This window comes from Clinocottus analis, unplaced genomic scaffold (genome assembly GCF_023055335.1).
Source record: "Clinocottus analis isolate CAN_PGR_092001 unplaced genomic scaffold, fCliAna1.0.p SCAF_44, whole genome shotgun sequence".
Taxonomy (NCBI): Eukaryota; Metazoa; Chordata; class Actinopteri; order Perciformes; family Cottidae; genus Clinocottus; species Clinocottus analis.
Genome location: NW_027176198.1, coordinates 481,944 through 501,204, shown reverse-complemented (window position 1 = coordinate 501,204; position 19,261 = coordinate 481,944). Strand labels below are relative to the sequence as shown.

Below are 19,261 nucleotides of genomic sequence, written 5' to 3'. Positions count from 1 at the left end.
TGCTAAGCTAAGCTAAGCTAACTGTAGATTCCTATAGCGATGGAAGCTACAGATGACTCATTTCCAGGTGTTAACCCTTCAGGGTCTTAGGCCCTTTTCTCAATTTCACATTTCACATCAGCTTGATTTTATAAATTCTTCACCTCTCTTGTGAAAACATAACTTTGCTCGTGAGTTTCTGTTCACTAAACGTCGTCTGCTCACAAAACAGAGAATAAAAGAATAAAACGGACGTGAGATCTCTCGCTCTGCAGCTGAAGAGCTTCATGAGGCTCATGAGGGATCTGAAGCAGCGAGGAGGTTCAGGTGACGAAGACGACGGTCAGGAACGAGCGAAGAGTCCTCACAAGAGGTTAACCAAACGTGTGTGTGTGTGTGTGCGTGTGTGTGTGTGTGTGTGTGTGTGTGTGTGTGTGTGTGTGTGTGTGTGTGTGTGTGTGTGTGTGTTGACATGGTTTCGAGGGGAAGGGGACTGCCCTGCAGATGTTGTTCGGCTTTTGGGAGAGAGAGAAGAAGAGAGGGGGTGATGTCAGATGTATAGTATGTGACCCCCCCCCCCTCCTCTTCTTCCTCCTCCTCTTCCTCTTCCTCCTCCTCCTCCTCCTCCTCTTCCTCCTCCTCTTCCTCCCTCTTGTATTTTTCTCCCTCACATTCTTGTGGGGCTCAGTCTCGCTCCTCTCCCTCATGAGGCGACCCGAGGGTTCAGTCCGGCCTGTGAACTGGGAGACCCTCCTCCTCCTCTTCCTCCTCCTCCTCCTCCTCCTCTGCTTCCTCTCCTCCTCTCTCTCTCTCCCTCTCTCCATCCGCCAGCTCTTCCTCCTCCTCGTCCTCCTCTCTGGACAATGACTCTCTCTCTGCAGGAGGACGATGTCGCTCCTTCACCGCCGAGCTCCTGCTGCCGGCATCCATCACACGCATGGGAACCTTTCTGGGGTGTGTGTGTGTGTGTGTGTGTGTGTGTGTGTGTGTGTGTGTGTGTGTGCGTCTGTGTGTGTTTTATTGGTGTGTGTGTGAGAGCCTGATGGAGGTTGGGATGCCGACAGCAGAGCAGCGTGTCAGGCCGTCCTCACCTGAAAGGTAAGCTGCCTGAGCCGCGAGGTCACATGACAGGAAGTCAGGAAAAGAAAAAGAAAAGTAGACGTGAGATTATTTTATTTGAAAGACGTTTGTTGGACTTCTGAAGGATGAAATCACAGGATTTGACTTCTTTACTGAACTAAACGAGTTTCAAACCTGAAAAGATTTTAACACTCGATGAGAAATCAAAGTCAGAGTTTCTCAAAGTTGATGCTTCTTGTTTGTTTGTTTGTTTGTTTGTTTGTTTGTTTGTTTGTTCTGTTGAAGAACTCAAACTAAAGAAAACACTTTGAAGACATTTCACCCTCAAACTTCATGAATGAAGATATTAACTGTCTGCTGCCTTTTACTGCAGGAAGTACGGACCTGAAGGGAGGGAGGGTGTGTGTGTGTGTGTGTGTGTGTGTGTGTGTGTGTGTGTGTGTGTGTGTGTGTGTGTGTGTGTGTGTGGGTGTGGGTGTGGGTGTGTGTGTGTGTCTCGATGTGGAGAGTGAAACCACATGTTGAACAGGAGGGCGAGCGAGGCCGTGTGAAGATTCTGATTTGAGGCCAGCGGAGTGTGTTTGCATGTGTGTGTGTGTAAGTGTGCATTTGTGTGTGTGTGTGTGTAAGTGTGTAAGTGTGCATTTGTGTGTGTGTGTGTGTGTGTGTGTGTGTGTGTGTGTGTGTGTGTTTGTGTGACAGCAGGTCACATTTTTCCAGCGTTGGGACCTCACTGCTCTCCAGCTGCCAACTAAGAGACTTTTATTCTGACATCCGGTCAGTGGATGCAGCCAACTCCCTCTTCCTCCTCCTCCTCCTCCTCTTCCTCCTCCTCCTCCTCCTCCTGCTTCTTTTCCTCCTCCTCCTCGTCTTCCTCCTTCTTCTCCTCCTCCTCCTTCTTCTCTTCCTCCTCCTCCTCCTCGTCTTCCTCCTTCTTCTCCTCCTCCTCCTCTTCCTCCTCCTCCTCCTCCTCCTCCTCCTCCTCATCCTCTTCCTCCTCCTCTTCTTCCTCCTCCTCCTCCTCATTATTTTGTGAACATGTTCTTGGTGACATTACTTTCAGAATAAGACATTCTTGCTGAGTCAGCTGGTTTCTCTCCCTCCAGGTTTCTCCTCTCGGCTCTGAAGCCTTCAGGGTTAAATGATGAAGTCGAGGACAGAGATGTTTTTAATCCAACAGGCTTTAGTTTCCTCTGCGGCTCTCGGCTCAGAGACACACTGCAGCTGGCCTCAGCCGGACCAGAATATCATTCATTTAAAATGTTTTGTGCATCGATGCAGTGGAACATCAACGCAGTAGAGATGCTCCCATTACACCATCTGCAAGCTCCTGCAGTTTGTTTCCACTTGTGCGTCTGGTGCAGTCGACCTGCTCCTCTGCATCACCTCTGAGCTCTCGGTGCATTCGTGTGTGTGTCTGTTTTCCAGGAATTCAGGAATGTGGACGGGGAGGAGTACCACGCCGAGATGTCCACCTTGGCCTCGCCGGCCTCCCCGGGCAGCCCGGACGTCTACATCCTGCCGCTCACCGAGCTCACGCTGCCGCTCGCCAAGCAGCCGGCCCGATCGGGTGGGTCCAGTCTTTGTGTCTGTGCGGTGTGAACCGTCGCGCCGAGCCGCCGAGCACGAGCTAAAGTTCCCAATGAGAGAAAGTAGAGCTCGAGGGAAGTATGAGCTCGACTGTGTGAGAGGTTACCGTAGAAATGTGTGTTATAAGATGCTACCTTCAGTGGTTGTACTCCCCGCTGTAATCAGCTAGCGGGTGGCTATCAGCAGAGCTAGCTGACTATATCAGGGAGCTAGCGGTGACAACCACCAAAGGTAGCGGGACCAGCCCCGGCTCAACGCCAGACTCGGGCAGCTGGCAGTAGCAGTAGCTGGCTAAAGTGGGCAGCTGGCAGTAGCGCTAGCTTGCTTCAGCGGGGAGCTAGCAGCAGTGCTAGCTTGCTTCAGCGGGCAGCTAGGAGTAGCGCTAGCTTGCTAAAGTGGGGACAACCACCGAAGGTGCTAGCGGCTTAAACCCAACTTTTACGGAAATCTCATTCTGCTGCGTTCCAGTTTTTCTCTCATGAAATCCTTGAGATCCGCTCGACAGTTTAGAAGATTTACGTGTTTCCTCGCTGAGAGGATGAACGATGAGATGGATATCCTGCTCGTGAAATCCTTTCCTGTTGGCGCTTTGTGACCGACATCTTCAGCCGTTTTGCGCTGCGAGCTGATGCAACGGCTTTGAGAGAGAGCCGGCGCCTCAGCGGGCGAGGAGCTGTGCATCTGCTGCTCGTCAGCGCTCGTCCCCGGGGCGAGCGACGCCCTGCCGCTGGCCCCGGGTCAGCCGGGGCTCCGCCTCTCCCACAATCCCTCGCTGCAGGCCGCCAACAGGATGGACTCTGTGCTCCCCGGCGCTCCCTCTCTCTCCCACAAACATCTGCCGGTTGCGTAACGGCGACCCGGCGGCCGGCCCACGCCGCCGCTCGCAGGAATGTCAGACATTCCTGAGCACAAAAGCCCCAGCGAGAGGATTCCTCCTCCCTCTTTCTCCATCGCTGTCTTCCTCTCTTCCTGCCTCCATGTGACAACGGTCCTCATTGTGCGCTGATGGACTGATAAAGCGGTGACACGGCAGGGTGGTTCATGCCCACGCAGGCCAGTCAGGGAGCAGAAGATCTCCTCTGAATGGAAGTCAATGTTGGACACACTGGTTCAAGAGGCAAACAATAGAGATACAGAGCGTTGAGTAGAGCCCACAACAAAACAATACAAGAACCCAGAAGGTCTGACGGGCCAAAGTTACAACACAATTCAAAAACTAAGCGCTAAATCTGACGCTAGCGGTCGCGGCGACATCGCCATCTTCATCCTGAGCCCTAAGTTGTCCTCGGTTTGGATGCTGAGGCAGCTGCTTGTTCTCAAAAACTAAACTTACACAAAAGAATGAAGAAACAAAACCACAAAGAGGCAACGGTTGTACACACACAGGTTGTACACACACAGGTTGTACACACACAGGTTGTACACACACAGGTTGTACACACACAGGTTGTACACACACAGGTTGTTCCTCCTGATTCCTGGTTCCTGAGCTCGACGTGCAGCTGAAGCCTGAAGTCTGCTTCCTTTCAGCCGGCGCTCCTCTGTGGAGAGGCGGAGCTCCCAAAGGAGACAACAGTGCTGTAAGAGCTTGGCTCGGTGCGAGGCCCGGGGGCCCGAGCCCCAGGACCCCGCCCCGATGCAGCTGCTCCGGCCTAATGGAGCTCACGAGAGGACACACACACACACACACACGTTGAGGCGTCCTCATGCATGTTATCTATCCTTTCCTTAACACTCCCTCACTCCACCTCGAGATCTTCGCCTCGCTGATGTTTATAATCGAGTTGCTCAACGGCAGCGAGTGAATTTAAATGTCTGAGGAGCTGCAGCTCGACTGCCTGGAGGAGCAACACGGCGTCCATTTGTGTCTGAGTGATTCAGCCGCCGCGCATTTAACTAAAGACTTCCTGCTGGAGAGAGGAGAGGAGATGAGAGAGGAGAGGAGAGAGGAGAGGAGATGAGAGAGGACGTCACAGGGAGATTGAGTTAGTGTGTTGGCTGGAAAGACATCTGAGAACCGGCTTCATCTCTCAATGCTCAGACGGATATATAATAGAAACCTGCACACTTAGTTCTATGCAAAGTACACTTTTAGAGTACATGTTGTACTTTAAGAGTACACGTTGTACACTTTAAGAGTACATGTTGTACACACTCACTGGTCCCGGCTGGTGCCATGCGACCCCTCGAGCAGCCGGACAATGCCGGTTATTCTGTTATTCTGCTTCGGGCCGGAGAGAGCATGAGTGGGTGGGGGAGGGGGATGGTGAGGCGGGGGAGGGGATCCAATATGGCCGCCGCACAGTGACGGGACTGTGGCAGCGCCACAAAGACCCGTCTGTCTTCCTCCGGGCTGCAGCCAGAGTCTGAGTGTCATCGTGAGAGACACTGAGAGGACGAGAAAGACGGAGGGCCGTGCAGCAGGACGGAGGGACTCGGGTCACCGAGACGCTTCAGGACACTCAGGACGCTCAGGGCGCTCAGGTGGATCAGAACGCTCAGGTGGATCAGAACGCTCAGGTGGATCAGAACGCTCAGGTGGATCAGAGGTGGAATTAGACCTGAGAGTCACATGACATCACTCTCAGGTTCAGCAGCACGGTCGGATATTTCCTTTCCGAGAGAGTTGATACCGATTGATCGATGGTTCGATGGATTCTCCAGCGGCCGCTTAAGATCGTGGATGTGGTGCGTCCAGTATTATTGGTGTTTTATGATATAACTATATTCATACGTCTCTTATCAATACCTTATATTTACTTTAAGTTCATCCAATTCATGACAACTTAGTTATTGTGAGAAGTTTTCTTATTATTTTCTGTGTTTTATGACTTGAAGCGACGAGTTGAACAATGAAAGTTAATAATGTTCTATGTTAGCATGTTAGCTCCACGCTGCGTTGTATTGATTAGATCATTGGAAGGAGGTTTTTTTGAAATTCAGAATTGTTGGACCCTCATCCTGAATGTGATTATTTTATAAGCTTGCCGTATTTAAAACACATGACGGATCATCTAAACAATAAATGGAGGGAATGTTTATTTTTGCTCTCTTTTATATGTTTTTAACTTTTAAGTTCTTTACGTGTCGTGAAGAGACTAAATATCTCATCCCGGCTAAATAAAGGTTGAAAAAATAGACCCAGGAATAGATTTAACGTTCCCTCGTCTTCTGCTCTCAGCGTCGTATTGTTTTAATGTTTCGATGCTTTTACTAATGGATGGAAATCAATGAGCACGTCCATAACGCGCTGAGAGATCCATCAGTTTCATGTTCTTGTTGTTTGATCATGAAACTTAAATGTGGAATCATCGTTATACCGCGATGGCACTTTAATAGAAAGAAGAATGAAGCTTTTAAAGGTTTTATCACATAGAGAAAGATGGAAGTCTGACCTTCTCCTCTCTCCTCTCTCCTTCTCTTCTGTCCTTCTCCTCCAGCTCAACTCCTGAAGTCCACGGATCTCGGCCGCCACAGTCTCCTCTACCTGAAAGAGATCGGGAATGGCTGGTTCGGGAAGGTAAGCCCCTCCCAGGAAATGGCCGACACGCCGATCTCACCTGTAAACGCCTGAACGCATGTCTCAGTGGGCAGAGATGAAACTGACTTTTAGGTTTCATTGTCAGGGTAACGTAAGGTTTAGACACGCAGGCGGATGCATCCGGTCATTTTTCAAAATAAAAGCTCTTTCCGTTTTTTTTTTCATGACATTTTTTCCATTCATTGTTTCTGTTACCGGCTGGTGACCGCTGCTTTAAAGGACACACTCTTATAGGACACACTCTTGTAGGACACACTCTTATAGGACACACTCTTGTAGGACACACTCTTAGAGGACACACTCTTAGAGGACACACTCTTAAAGGACACACTCTTAGAGTACACACTCTCAAAAGACACACTCTTAAAGGACACACTCTTAAAGGACACACTCTTAGAAGACACACTCTTAGAGGACAGACTCTTAAAGAACACACTCTTAGAGGACACACTCCACTCTGTGAATGAGACTGCAGGCTGAGCCGCGTGCTTCTATACAACCAGATAACATGTTGTTGTTCTCTCCCTCCTCCGTCTCTCTCCAACTGTTCACTCATGAATGCTCACTCGTCCTCTCCATCCTTGTGTGCCTTCACTGGGTATGTCCATCCTGTGTGTGTGTGTGTGTGTGTGTGTGTGTGTGTGTGTGTGTGTGTGTGTGTGTGTGTGTGTCTGTCTGTCTGTCTGTCTGTCTCTGGATCCTCTCCCCTGACCCCCGCATGCCGCTTCACGTCTTTGTGTTGGTCGCTTCCTCTCCATGCTCTGCGATGTTGTTGTTGTGCGTGCGTTGTGTTGTTTGTGTGTCTATGTGTGTCTTCCTGTGCGTGTACACGTGTCTCTCTGCCTGCAGGTGCTGCTGGGGGAGGTGAAGTCGGGCCTGAGCTGCACGCAGGTGGTGGTGAAGGAGCTGAGAGCCAGCGGCAGCGTGCAGGAGCAGATGCACTTCCTGAAGGAGGCGCAGCCGTTCCGGTAGTTATTCACTCATTCACTCATTCACTCATTCACTCCTCTCTCCTGTCTGTCCTGTGAGTGGTATAAAGTTACTCATACATACATCTACTTTCAATTTTGCTTATTTTTTTATTTTTTATCTCTAAAAAAAAAATTCTAAAAAAAAGTTCTCTAAAAAAAATGCTCTAAAAAAAAGTTCTCTAAAAAAAATGCTCTCCAAAAAAAATCTCTAAAAAAAAGTTCGCGAAAAAAATGCTTTCAAAAAAAATCTCTGAAAAAAAGTTCTCTAAAAAAATGCTCTCCAAAAAAAAACTCTAAAAAAAAATTCTGAAAAAAAGTTCTCGAAAAAAAATCTCGAAAAAAAAATCTCGAAAAAAAGGTCTTTAAAAAAATGCTCTCAAAAAAAAATCTCTAAAAAAAAAAATTCTGAAAAAAGTTCTCTAAAAAAATGCTCTAAAAAAAATTCGAAAAAAAAGTTCTCGAAAAAAAATGCTCTCAAAAAAAATCTCTAAAAAAGTTCTCTAAAAAAATGCTCTCAAAAAAAAAAATCTCTAAAAAAAAAATTCTGAAAAAAGTTCTCTGAAAAAATGCTCTCAAAAAAAAAATCTCTAAAAAAAAAATTCTGAAAAAAGTTCTCTAAAAAAATGCTCTCAAAAAAAAACCTCTAAAATAGTTCTCTAAAAAAATGCTCTCAAAAAAAAAACTCTAAAAGAAAAATTCTGAAAAAAGTTCTCTAAAAAAATGCTCTCAAAAAAAAACTCTAAAAAAAAAATTCTGAAAAAAGTTCTCTAAAAAAATGCTCTCCAAAAAAAAATCGCTAAAAAAAAATTCTGAAAAAAAAGTTCTCGAAAAAAAATCTCGAAAAAAAAAATCTCGAAAAAAAGTTCTTTAAAAAAATGCTCTCAAAAAAAAAATCTCTAAAAAAAAAAATTTCTGAAAAAAGTTCTCTAAAAAAAATTCCAAAAAAAGTTCTCGAAAAAAAATGCTCTCAAAAAATAAAATCTCTAAAAAAAAGTTCGCGAAAAAAATGCTCTCAAAAAAAATCTCTAAAAAAGTCCTCTAAAAAAATGCTCTCAAAAAAAAAAATCTCTAAAAAAAAAAATCTGAAAAAAGTTCTCTGAAAAAAATGCTCTAAAAAAAAATTTGAAAAAAAAGTTCTCTAAAAAAATGCTCGCAAAAAATAAAATCTCGAAAAAAAAGTTCGCGAAAAAAATGCTCTCAAAAAAAATTCGGAAAAAAGTTCTCTAAAAAAAAAACTGCGCTCTCAAAAAAAGGCGTAGTGGGCGTAGTGGGTGTAGTGGGCGTAGTGGGCGTAGTGGGCGTAGTGGGTGTAGTGGGCGTCATGTTGTTCTGTTGTCTACATTATTTTAAATGTATGAATGTATAAACCAATAAAAACTCATCCAGCAGCGCAGGTTTTGAGAAAACTTTTTTTTTTTTTGAGAGAACATTTTTTTTGATAGAGATTTTTTTAGAGCAAATTTAGGTTTGGAGCATTTTTTTTAAGCGTTTTTTTTTTTGTTGAGAGCAAATTTCTTGTTTTTAGACACAAATCTACCTTCATACATACCTCCTCCTCTCCTCTTCCTCTCCTCTTCCTCTCCTCTTCCTCTCCTCCTCTTCCTCTCCTCCTCAGCTCCCTGCAGCATCCTGCTCTGCTGCAGTGTTTGGTTCAATGCACTGAGGTCACTCCGTACCTGCTGGTGATGGAGTTTTGTCCGCTGGTGAGTAAAAGAAACACACATATATATATATATATATATATATATATATATATATATATATATATATATATATATATATATATATATTTATATTTATATTTCTTTTTATTCTTATTTATTCTAACACAAAGAGGTGGGTGACTCTTGGCCCCATTAAGCGCAGCACATAGACAACACCGCCCTCCAGTGGCCAGAGGCTGCAACACACACACACACACACACACACACACACGCTCATGCACACACACTCATATAGATGTGTGTTTAATCTTCCGTGTCCAGGGGGATGTGAAGGGTTACCTCCGGAGCTGCAGGACCTCAGAAGCCATGACCCCTGACCCCCTGGTCCTGCAGCGGATGGCCTGTGACATCGCCTCGGGGCTCCTGCACATGCACAAGCACAACTTCACGCACAGGTAGCGAGCGAGTTCACGCTACTCGATCTCGCAGCTAGGGTCTTTTATCGGTCGGCTTCCTGCTTGTTGGCCGCTTCCTGGAACAATATCCTGGTGCTGCCTGAGTGCTGCTTCCTGACTCCAGCATCAGTGATTTTGTTGCAGGCGGTGAGCCTCGTCTCCACGGCGAGTCAGAGCCTCTGATGTGTGTCCTCTCCTTGTTGTCAGCCAGTGTTTGTGCCTCGAGGAATACGACCGCCCGGCTTGTGTTGTGTGTTGGTGAACGCTAATAAAGATGTGTAACGGCTGTTCCTCCTCTTTGTGGCCAGCGACCTGGCGCTGAGGAACTGCTTGCTGTCCGCCGACGTCTCCGTGAAGATTGGAGATTACGGCCTGGCCCAGAACAAGTACAAGGTCTGTTCCTCACACAAAGAACATCAATTTACTAAGATACATATACATATAAGAAGTATTTTATTATTTTTATTTCGGGGGAAAAAATAGATGAGAAAGTGCATGTGATAACCACTCAGTACAGACAATTCACACAAAAAAAAGCAAGCTAAGCTAGTTTATGCTAGCTTCATGCTAATGCTGAGCTATTTAATCTACGAAAAGATGAAGCATTTACTCCACTCACGTGAGTTTCTCCAGATTTGACAAATTATACAATTTAAATAAATAAAAAATTTGAAAAAAAAAAGTTGTTTAGTTTTGCATTGATCAGCTGACATGAAATATGTTTTTAAAAATAATAATAATAATAATTCTCTCGTCTGCCCGTCAGGATGATTACTACACGACGTGCGATCAGATGAGCGTGCCGCTGCGCTGGATAGCTCCAGAGCTCGTGGACGAGGTTCATGGGAACCTGCTGGTGGCGGAGCAGACGCAGCACAGCAACATGTGGTGGGACACACACACACACACACACACACACACACGCAGATGCAAACACAAAAAAACTCATCTCTGCAGTGATGAAGTTCCTCACTGTGACCAAAAACCTGAAGGAAGCCTGATAATAAAACACTATCAAGCAGCTGGATAAAGTATTTGTACTTCAACTAGTATTTGTACTCGTTCTGTTCGCTGTCCTTCTGTCTCACGGCGTCCATGTCCTCCCTCCCGTGTCTCAGGTCTCTGGGCGTCACCATCTGGGAGTTGTTTGAGTTGGGCAACCAGCCCTACAGGCACTACTCTGACCGGCAGGTGCTGACCTACGCCGTGCGCGAGCAGCAGCTGCGACTGCCCAAGCCGCTGCTCAAAGTGCCGCTTGCCGAGCGCTGGTGAGAACCGAACCCATGTGGGAACACCGTGGCAATGGAGTAGATCCTCATCGCTTCCTGCAGATTCTAATCATCCCTTTGTCTTTCTCTTTCCGCCTGGGCTCCTCAGGTACGAGGTGATGCAGTTCTGCTGGCTGCAGCCCGAGCAGAGACCCAACGCAGAGGAGGTGCACCTGCTGCTCAGCTACCTGTGCGCTAAGGGCGCCAGCGAGGCCGAGGAGGACTTCGAGCGGCGCTGGAACTCCCTGCGTCCCAACACCGTGTTTGACGGCCACCGCTGCGCCTCGGCGATGCCGCGGGATCGCGCCCCCTCGACCTCCTCCTCTTCCTTCCCCCTCCTCGAGCAGTTCTCGACCGGCGACGGCTACCACTCGGAGTCCGGGGACGACGTGCTCACGGTCACGGAGACCAGCCGCGGCCTGAACTTCGAGTACAAGTGGGAGCAGGCCCGAGCGGACCAGCCGTACGGAGCGCCGGACGCCCTCGGCGCCCCGGGCCAGATCGACCGCCATCGCCACCAGGAGGCGTTTTACCCCCCCGGGGGCATCGTGGGCGGCTGCCCCATGGAGAGCCTGAGCTACGGACTTTCTCCTTCTTACTACCAGGGGAAACACCTCCACGCTCCGGGCATACTGCCCGTCCTCAGTGCCCACAGCCCCTCGCTGAGCAGCGAGTACTACATCCGCATCGAGGAGCCGGTGGACTGCAACATCGATCTGGACTACACCATGTGCTCCTACAGCCCCGACTACCAAGGCAGCAGCGGGAGCTTTCTGACTGGGAGCGCCGACTCAGGCGAGTGCATGGGCTGCCCGTCACAGACCAAGGACCCGGGTCCCTTTTGGTCGGCGGACATCCGCAAGGTGGACATGTACGACTCGAACGACTCGAGTCCCGCTATCTCCCTGACGATGGAGCCCCTCTTGGGGCAAGCGTTGGACGGTAGCCCGCTGCGACCCTGGGAGTCCAGCCACTATGTGTCCTATAAAGACAGAGACGGGGGCTACTACTACGAGCACTCGCCCCCTCTGGGGATGGACCGCTATCTGATCGGACGCCGGTCCTCCAGTGAGCGCCACCAGGAGAGCTGGGGGTCCAGGAGCCTGCGCCAGGCCTTGGGTGAGTTGGAGAGATCCCCCGCCGTGAACAGTGCATCTGAACAGGCCTACAGAGACGCGTACCTGGACATGAGCCAGGCCTCCGTCATCGGGAAGAACGTGACGGGCGGCTACTACGACATGATGGGGTCCCTGAGGAAGACGATGCCCGGCCACGGCGGCCACTCCGTCAGCATCGACATGGAGACGGAGGGGGCGCTCTTCATCGGGCACCGAGACAGCGACACGGAGGAGGAGGAGGAAGAAGAAGAAGAGGACATATTTGTGGAGAGGCACACCTGCAACACCTGGCCTTCAAAACACCGCCACGGCGGCGCCGGTCACCACAGACGCGCGAGCCACAGCTGCAGACAGGACGCGTACGTGGACTTCCACTACACGATGCCGAGCACAGACATCGAAGACTCCTGGCCGGAGGAGCACAGCCTGGCCTTCCACTCTCTTCCCAAACCCGTCGACTATCTCGAGCCCCACCAGGCCAAAGACAACAGCGCCTGCCTGAGCCTGAGCAAGCGTCACGCGGCGGTGCCCTCGGACGACCGCGACGCCTACATCTACCTGTGCCACGAGGGCGAGACTCAGGTGCCGGCATCCGGAGAGTGCCGCCACTCGCTCTTTGCGGATCCGCTCACAGGCTCGCTGGTCGGAAACAACAGCTACGGTCACGGCTACGGGCACGGCTACGGCTACATGGGCGACAAGGCCGTCGACGTCCAGAGCAACGACGAGATGATCAATCTGTCGCCGGCTCCAGGGGGCCCCGTGGTGGCCAAACCCTCCTCCACGAAGACCGAGGACGGCGGCAGAGAGCAGTGTGTCGACCTGGCGGCCGACGAAGCGCTCTTCAGAGACAAGAGGGAGGATGCAATCAAAGAAAATCCAATCGTGCAAAAGCCGCCAGAGCCTAAAATAGAAGAGGTGACCCTGACCATGAGTGCGACCACTCCGCCCCCGGATGACAACATGCACGTGATGGTGGCCCTCACCGACCCGCCGTCCGAGTTGAGTCACACCGGCGACAGCGGCGTCGAGCGCGGAGGCTCCAGCGTGAGCCTCGCCGACATCCTCGACTGCAGCGACGACGACGACATCACGGACGACATCACGGACGTCACCTCGGGCATCTTCGCAGACGAGTCCAGCGAGCTGAGCGCCTCTCCTGCCTTCAAGTCGCTGCAGAAGCAGACGGGGACTCCCGACTCCATGGAGTCCATGGATCAGCCGTCGGCGGCCGGGTCTTGCGAAGGCTTCAGCCCCGCGACCTCCCACCCGTCCAGCTCACCCAAAGCTATGGACAGCGGCTACGACACGGAAAATAACGAGAGCCCCGAGTTCGTACCCAAAGAGCCTCATGAAGGCCGCGAACAACCTCTTGGAAATCCTCCGCTTCATACGAAGATGGACGAGGAGGAGCAGGAAGTCGACGGCGAAGCGAAGAGAGAGGCCGAACCGCCATCGGGTGAAGATTCGGCCTCAGGAGCCTCGCAGGCCGGCGACCACGACCTTCTACCGCTCAACGAGGAGACTCCGTACAGAGACTCGGCCTACTTTTCGGACTACGAGAACGAAAGGCAGTCCAGGGACGAAGGGGAAGAACCGACAGAGAGAGTGAGCGATGAGGACAATGTTGAAAAGGATCAACGCACGGGGGAAAGGAAGGGCGAGAAAAGAAAGAACGAGGAGGCGGAGGAGCTAAACGACGCCGTCGTGAACAAAGACATTAACCTTGACGCGAAACACGTGTCAACAGACTCGTCACCTCTGCTGGAGATCGATGCATACTTGACTGAAGAGCGGGAGCAGGATGAGATGCCGGGGCTCCAGGCCGAGCCCTCGGAGGGGGGGCTGGACGAATGGCCCTCCCAGGAAGAGAGCTCGTCCCTCGGGGACTGGGCGGCGGAGGTGGTGGGCGCCATGGAAGAAGCCCTCGGCGCCCTGAACGGAGATCGCACCTCCGACATTAAGGACGAGGAGGAAGAGGAGGAAGAGGAGGAAGAAGAGGAAGATGCAGAAGACTCTGTTCTGGAATTTGAATTGACAGAGGAGCCAGAGGTCAAGGCGATTCCAAACAGACCTTCGGGGACGTCGGGTGAACCCTCGCACACTTTGCCCAAAGACGAGGTGGCCTTGCAGCACGCGGCCAGCGCCCGCCGGTTCTCCTCGTCGTCTCCTCCGCCTCCGGCCGCCCCGCCGCCTCCGCTGCCGGCCGCGCCCACCGAGTGCCGAGGGCCCGCGGCCGGCGGGGAAGAGGACGGCGACACCGACGACAGCGACGAGTCGGACGAGGAGCTGCGGATCTACAGCGTGCAGGAGCAGAGCGGCGGCGAGGAGAGCGAGGACGAGTGCTACCCGGTGCCCATCGTGGTGAGCGACGGCGGCGGCGAAAACTACAAGCTGCGCAGCCTCCTCAGGGCGCCCAGGGTGCCCACCCTGCCCACGGAGGAGCGCCCGGAGGAGGAGCCGGACTGCAAGAAGAAGACGGTGTCCTTTTTCGACGACGTCACCGTCTACCTGTTCGATCAGGTGAGCGGCAGAGAGATTATCTTCACGCGGTTTAAAAGCAGCTCGGCTTGGGGTCACCTAAACTTAATTATTATTGTTATACAATAATAAACAAGACTTTAATCAAGTCTGCCAGACAGCAAACGACAGACAATGTAAACTATTTTTTTAAAATAGATGCATATAAAAAATAAACATTTCTAGCTGTGTTGTTTCTCTCTCATCTGCACCATGTATCTGTATATATGAAAAGAAGAAGCTTAAAAAACAACAAAAACGTGCAACTGAAGCGCATGCACACTTACTATCTCATAGTAATTATGATTTACCATGGGTTTATTTTCATTATCACAGCCACATTTCCATTAAATTGTCTTTTTTATTGGTGTAAATGAGCTCCCATCAGCAAAGATTGCATACATCAGGAGAGTAATATGACTTAATGCTAGTTTCGCTAATACGTTAGCCGTAACAATCTGGAAAGCCGGTGGAGTCGTAGAGTCCGTGTATCCGTCAGCTCTCTTTGATTTAAAGTGCATCTCACGGTTTCATCTTCTTCTTCTCCTCTAGGAAAGTCCGACTAAAGAGCTGTCCGAGCGCGACTTCCCTCTCGGAGCGGAGGCTCAGAGTTCCCGGAGCAAATCCCAAGAAAGGCTCAACGCCTCGGACGACTCCTCGGACGGGAACGTCTCAGAGGAGAGTGAGTACAGGCAGAAACGCCGCCGACGTGAACACAGAGATGAAACATGAACCTGAATGTCTCCATGTGGTGGTCTGCTCCCAGGTGCAGGGTACGAGTGGGAGGACGACTTCCCGCTGCTCCCTCTGGCCACGTCCTCCACCCCCAAGGCGCCGGACCCCAAACCGGCCGCGGCGTTCTCCCGCTTCACCGTCTCCCCGTCCAGCGTGTCGCGCTTCTCCATCACGCACATCTCCGACTCCGACATGGACTCCGCGGGAGGTGAGTGTCACAACATCGCGTAGAAACACGGACAAATCTGTTATTCCCTTTCTGGCGTACTGGCCCATTGAAGATGCAAATGTTGTCGCCGCAAACTGAATTACAGTGAAAACATACGCTGCTGTTCAAAAGGTTTGGGGTTCACTTGGAAATGTCCTTATTTTTCAAAGAAAAGCACTGTTTTATTTCAATGAAGATAACATGAAATGAATCATAAATACACTCTAAACATTGCTAATGTGGTGAAAGACTATTCTAGGTGAAACGTCTGGTTCTTAATGAAATATCTACATCGTGTGTAGAGGCCCGTTTCCAGCAGCACTCCAGAGTTCTGATGGTACTTTGTGTTTGATCATCGCCTTAAAAGACTAATGGATCAAAAAATAATTTAAAAAAAATTAGGACCAAAAAAAAAGAAGAAAAATTAGGACAAAAAAAAAGAATTTGGGGGAAAAAAATGGACCCACTTCCCCCCTCCCAAAAAAAAATAGGGACAAAAAAAAAATTCTTCTTTTTATTGATAAAAGTTAAGCAAAAAAAAAAAAAGGCTTTTTTTTTTTGGTCCAAATTTTTTTTTTTGTCCTAATTTTTTTGCTGTTTTGCGGAAATGGGCTTCCTTAAAAAATCCTTAAATTTTTTTTTTTTAAACCCTTGAAAACCCTTAAATCATTGAAAACCCTTAAAAACCCATTAACCCCCTTGAAAACTCTTGAGAATCATTAAAAAAACTTTAGAAACCCTTAAAAAATACTTACAATGTTTTAAGAAAAACCTTAAAATCGATTTTAAGCTGGGGAAAGAAGCTATAAAACTGTTCTTCTTTTGAGCTCGTTGAGGATCTGGAGCTTCACATTGTGGTTCATTAAACTCTTAAAATAAGAAGAGAACTTTCATGTGAAACTCTGCAGTCTGTTCTTGGTCTTAGAGATGAAGGATGTTGATGAAGTGAAGGATGTTGATGAAGTGAAGGATGTTCATGAAGTGAAGGATGTTGATGAAGTGAAGGATGTTCATGAGGGAACTTGTGTCTGTGTGAAGTTCTTGAGCGGTGGTTCATGGTGGTTCATGTCGTATCTTCACCTTCTGGCTCTGGTTCTGTCTCCTGCAGGAAGCAGCGAGGACGGAGACAAAGAGTGACGCGCCGCTTCTGCCCGACGACAACGATGACGACAACGACAACGACGACGACAACGACGACGACAACTCGCCGCTAGCATGACTTCTGATTCATTTATTTTTTAGGAACACAAAGACAGTGCCTCTTGCCGCCCCGTGGACACTTTTAAAAAAGGTCCGACTTACCGACCTGAGCTGTTTTAGAATGCTGAAAAAAGAGAATGGTTAATATATATAAATATATATATGTGTATACAGTTTACAGAATATTAATATATCCTGTATGTAAGGTGTAAAGAATCTGTGACAGCAGGAAGGAACTTTGAATTGTGCATATTTTTCAGATCAAAGAGACACAATAGAAGAACAGACCCGATCACGTTCGCCACCTTTCACCTGTTAGTTTACGATGAGAAGCTCCTGGACGCTGACGGTCAGACTGGTCAGACTGGTCAGACTGGTCAGACTGGAGTCATTGAAGACGTCCACTTTTTAGAACACGCCTCCACAGACTTTGTACTTTTCAGGAAACTGCTTGACTTGTCTTAATAAATCTCCAGGAGAATCCTTTAGGTATCACCAGTAATATAATGTTGACGAAGGGACTTCCACGCGGTGTCAGGATGCTTCAGCTGATGGAACCTGGACAATGTGAGTATTCTTTTGTATCCGGACCACTACTGTACCGCTGGACGAGCACGAGGCTCCGGCCGGAGCGCCATCTTTGTTATCAACACCCGGCACAACGCGGACGACCGTCGCTCCGACGTTTAAAGTAGAGACACAAGGAGAGACACACACAGTCAGGGAAACCTTTATCTTCACGTCTGGACCGCCACATAAAAAACAATAGTCCTCTAATAATAATGACGTAATGCAATATGGAAGGAATCCTTATCACAAAACATGTCATATTGTTTTTTACATTATTGAACAACACTCGACACGTCAGGGTCCAAAGATCACGTGAACCCAACGAGCAGTTTATTAATATTCACCAGAGATATTCATCATCGTGTTGCCAACGTTTCTGAACACAAACGGTATTAAAAAAAGCTGTTGAATAAATCATATTTCGTCTGGACACACGCGTGTTCCTGCGTCTGTAAATCTGCACATTATTTCTCAGCTTCTGCTCGCCGGCCGTCGCTTCGTTCCCTCGTTCTGTATTTGGGTTCAAACGAGAAAGAAAGAAGATCTGAGCGGCGACAGAGAGATTTAACGAGCCGTGATCACGTGGCCTTCTGTGCGCGTCGATGGGAGGAAGTGACCTTTGACCTCTGACCTTTGACCTTGAGGGCTGCCGCTCGTCTTCAGTATCCTGTAACGGTCGAGGCGGTCCGGAGGGTTTGCATCAGCTTGAGGAGCGTGGAGGAGGAAACGCTCCCCGTCTGGCGTTCATTGTCGCTGCCAAAGAGAAGTCGTGTTGCGTTCAGGAGCCGCCGGCGTTTTTACCACAAAATGGAGACGACGAGAAGCTTCGGCCGAGAAAGAGAACAAGAAGGTTTTGGTTCTGAGGCTGTTGGTTGGACCTCGTCACATCTTTACGTTCTGTACCTTCTATCAAATATGAATAAAGTCTGTTTTACACATCTTAAGATATCAGAGTATTCTCTATGAAATGATTTTCATAACAAACTTAACGCTTCACTTCTCACAGATACTCGTTACACACAGAGCTATATTTTATATGAAGTTAAAAATATAGCAAATAGTTACGTTAAGAAAATAATACTTTTAATTGTTTTTTGCAAAATATATTTAGTTTTTTTCCTTTTTCTGTGCACTATCATAAACCAATATACCAGTAACACATATGAACTTATTACCAATGTTCCCAGGTTCTGTGTATGATTTACCTTTTTAAATGATTCAAGTATACTTTATAATTAAGGAGATAATCTGAATTAAATTAAACATTTGGATTTTCAGTGTTTGATGGCATATCTTTATTTTCATGCCATAAACTTTACTACAACTTTATTTTAAGACATACTTTACTATTAATATTTTATGCTATACTTTTCTTTAACATTTCTATTAAAACCAGGATGTTTCATGACAGCTGCTCCTTCAGGTCACGTGACACAACCTCAGCTTGATTCTTTATTCTTTATTAAAATTGGAAAAAAAACAATCAAATGACACAACGTGTGTGTCGAGTCGTGTTTGTATTTAATTAGTTGTGATGTTTTTACACTGATGCAGGTTTTTATGTTACAGCCACGCCCAGAAGCAGCAGGCGGCGTCGCCCCCTGGTGGCCGACAGAGGCGCTGCAGCTTTAACACAATGATCCCTCCATCAAGATGTGAAGTTAAACGAGACTGGAGTCTTTTCCAGGTTTTAAATGTACAACACTTTGAACTTTGAGAGAGAGATAGAGAGACAGAGAGAGAGACAGAGAGAGAGAGAGAGAGAGAGAGAGAGATCTCATTTACAGTTTTAACAGAAGGCCTCAGCTCAGTCTAAACAACCTGCATCAGTGTAATCCTGATTTATCGTCTCAGTGTTTTCAACGTCATCTTAAACATGAAAAGGCAAATATGCAATCACAAACTTTTAGATTTCTCTTTTGAAGACGATCTCTCAAACTGCTCGTTCACATTATTAATAATCAAACATCAAATCAGTGTAAAGTGAGAACTGGTGCTTCATTCCTGCTTCTAGTGATGATTAAAGATCTGCTGAGTGAACACAGAGGAACACAGTGGAGATATACGCAGCGGCTCGTCACTCGTCTGGTTTCTCTGAGGCGTCTCCATCAACGTCCTGGAGAGGAGGAGGAGGAGGAGGAGGATGAGAGGAGGAGAGAAGAGAAGAGGAGGAGAGAAGAGGAGGAGAGGAAGAGGAGAGAGGAGGAAGAGAGAGTCCAGCTGGAAGCTGCTGAGCGGCTTCTCTCTCCGGCTGCCGACCCCGAGAGTCCAGCTGGCACGGTCACGACCCGACAACCCGCCGGGTCCACGAGTCCAAGCAGAGCAGAGACGCCGCAGAGGGAAACTTCAGAGATCACTAAGG

The 19,261-nt window shown here is 48.5% G+C and overlaps 1 protein-coding gene across 3 annotated transcripts; it reads left to right on the top strand.

Moving 5' to 3' along the window:
• Positions 1-981: 981 nt before the first annotated feature.
• Positions 982-17,867, top strand: aatkb (apoptosis-associated tyrosine kinase b). 3 transcript variants are annotated; one of them, XM_068599200.1, is made up of 13 exons: positions 982-1,077; positions 2,488-2,629; positions 6,090-6,169; positions 7,040-7,158; positions 8,777-8,864; positions 9,147-9,280; positions 9,589-9,673; positions 10,047-10,168; positions 10,399-10,548; positions 10,658-14,189; positions 14,739-14,868; positions 14,953-15,129; positions 16,238-17,867. In XM_068599200.1, exons 2-13 carry the CDS (start codon positions 2,527-2,529, stop codon positions 16,264-16,266), a joined length of 4,749 nt encoding a protein of 1,582 aa, XP_068455301.1. In that variant the 5' UTR covers positions 982-1,077; positions 2,488-2,526; the 3' UTR covers positions 16,267-17,867. The 3 variants fall into 3 exon arrangements, with proteins under 3 accessions (XP_068455301.1, XP_068455303.1, XP_068455302.1); XM_068599202.1 differs by lacking the exons at positions 982-1,077; positions 2,488-2,629 and adding an exon at positions 4,962-5,337 and having other exon boundaries at positions 6,090-6,788; XM_068599201.1 differs by lacking the exons at positions 982-1,077; positions 2,488-2,629 and having other exon boundaries at positions 5,350-6,788.
• Positions 17,868-19,261: the final 1,394 nt, after the last annotated feature.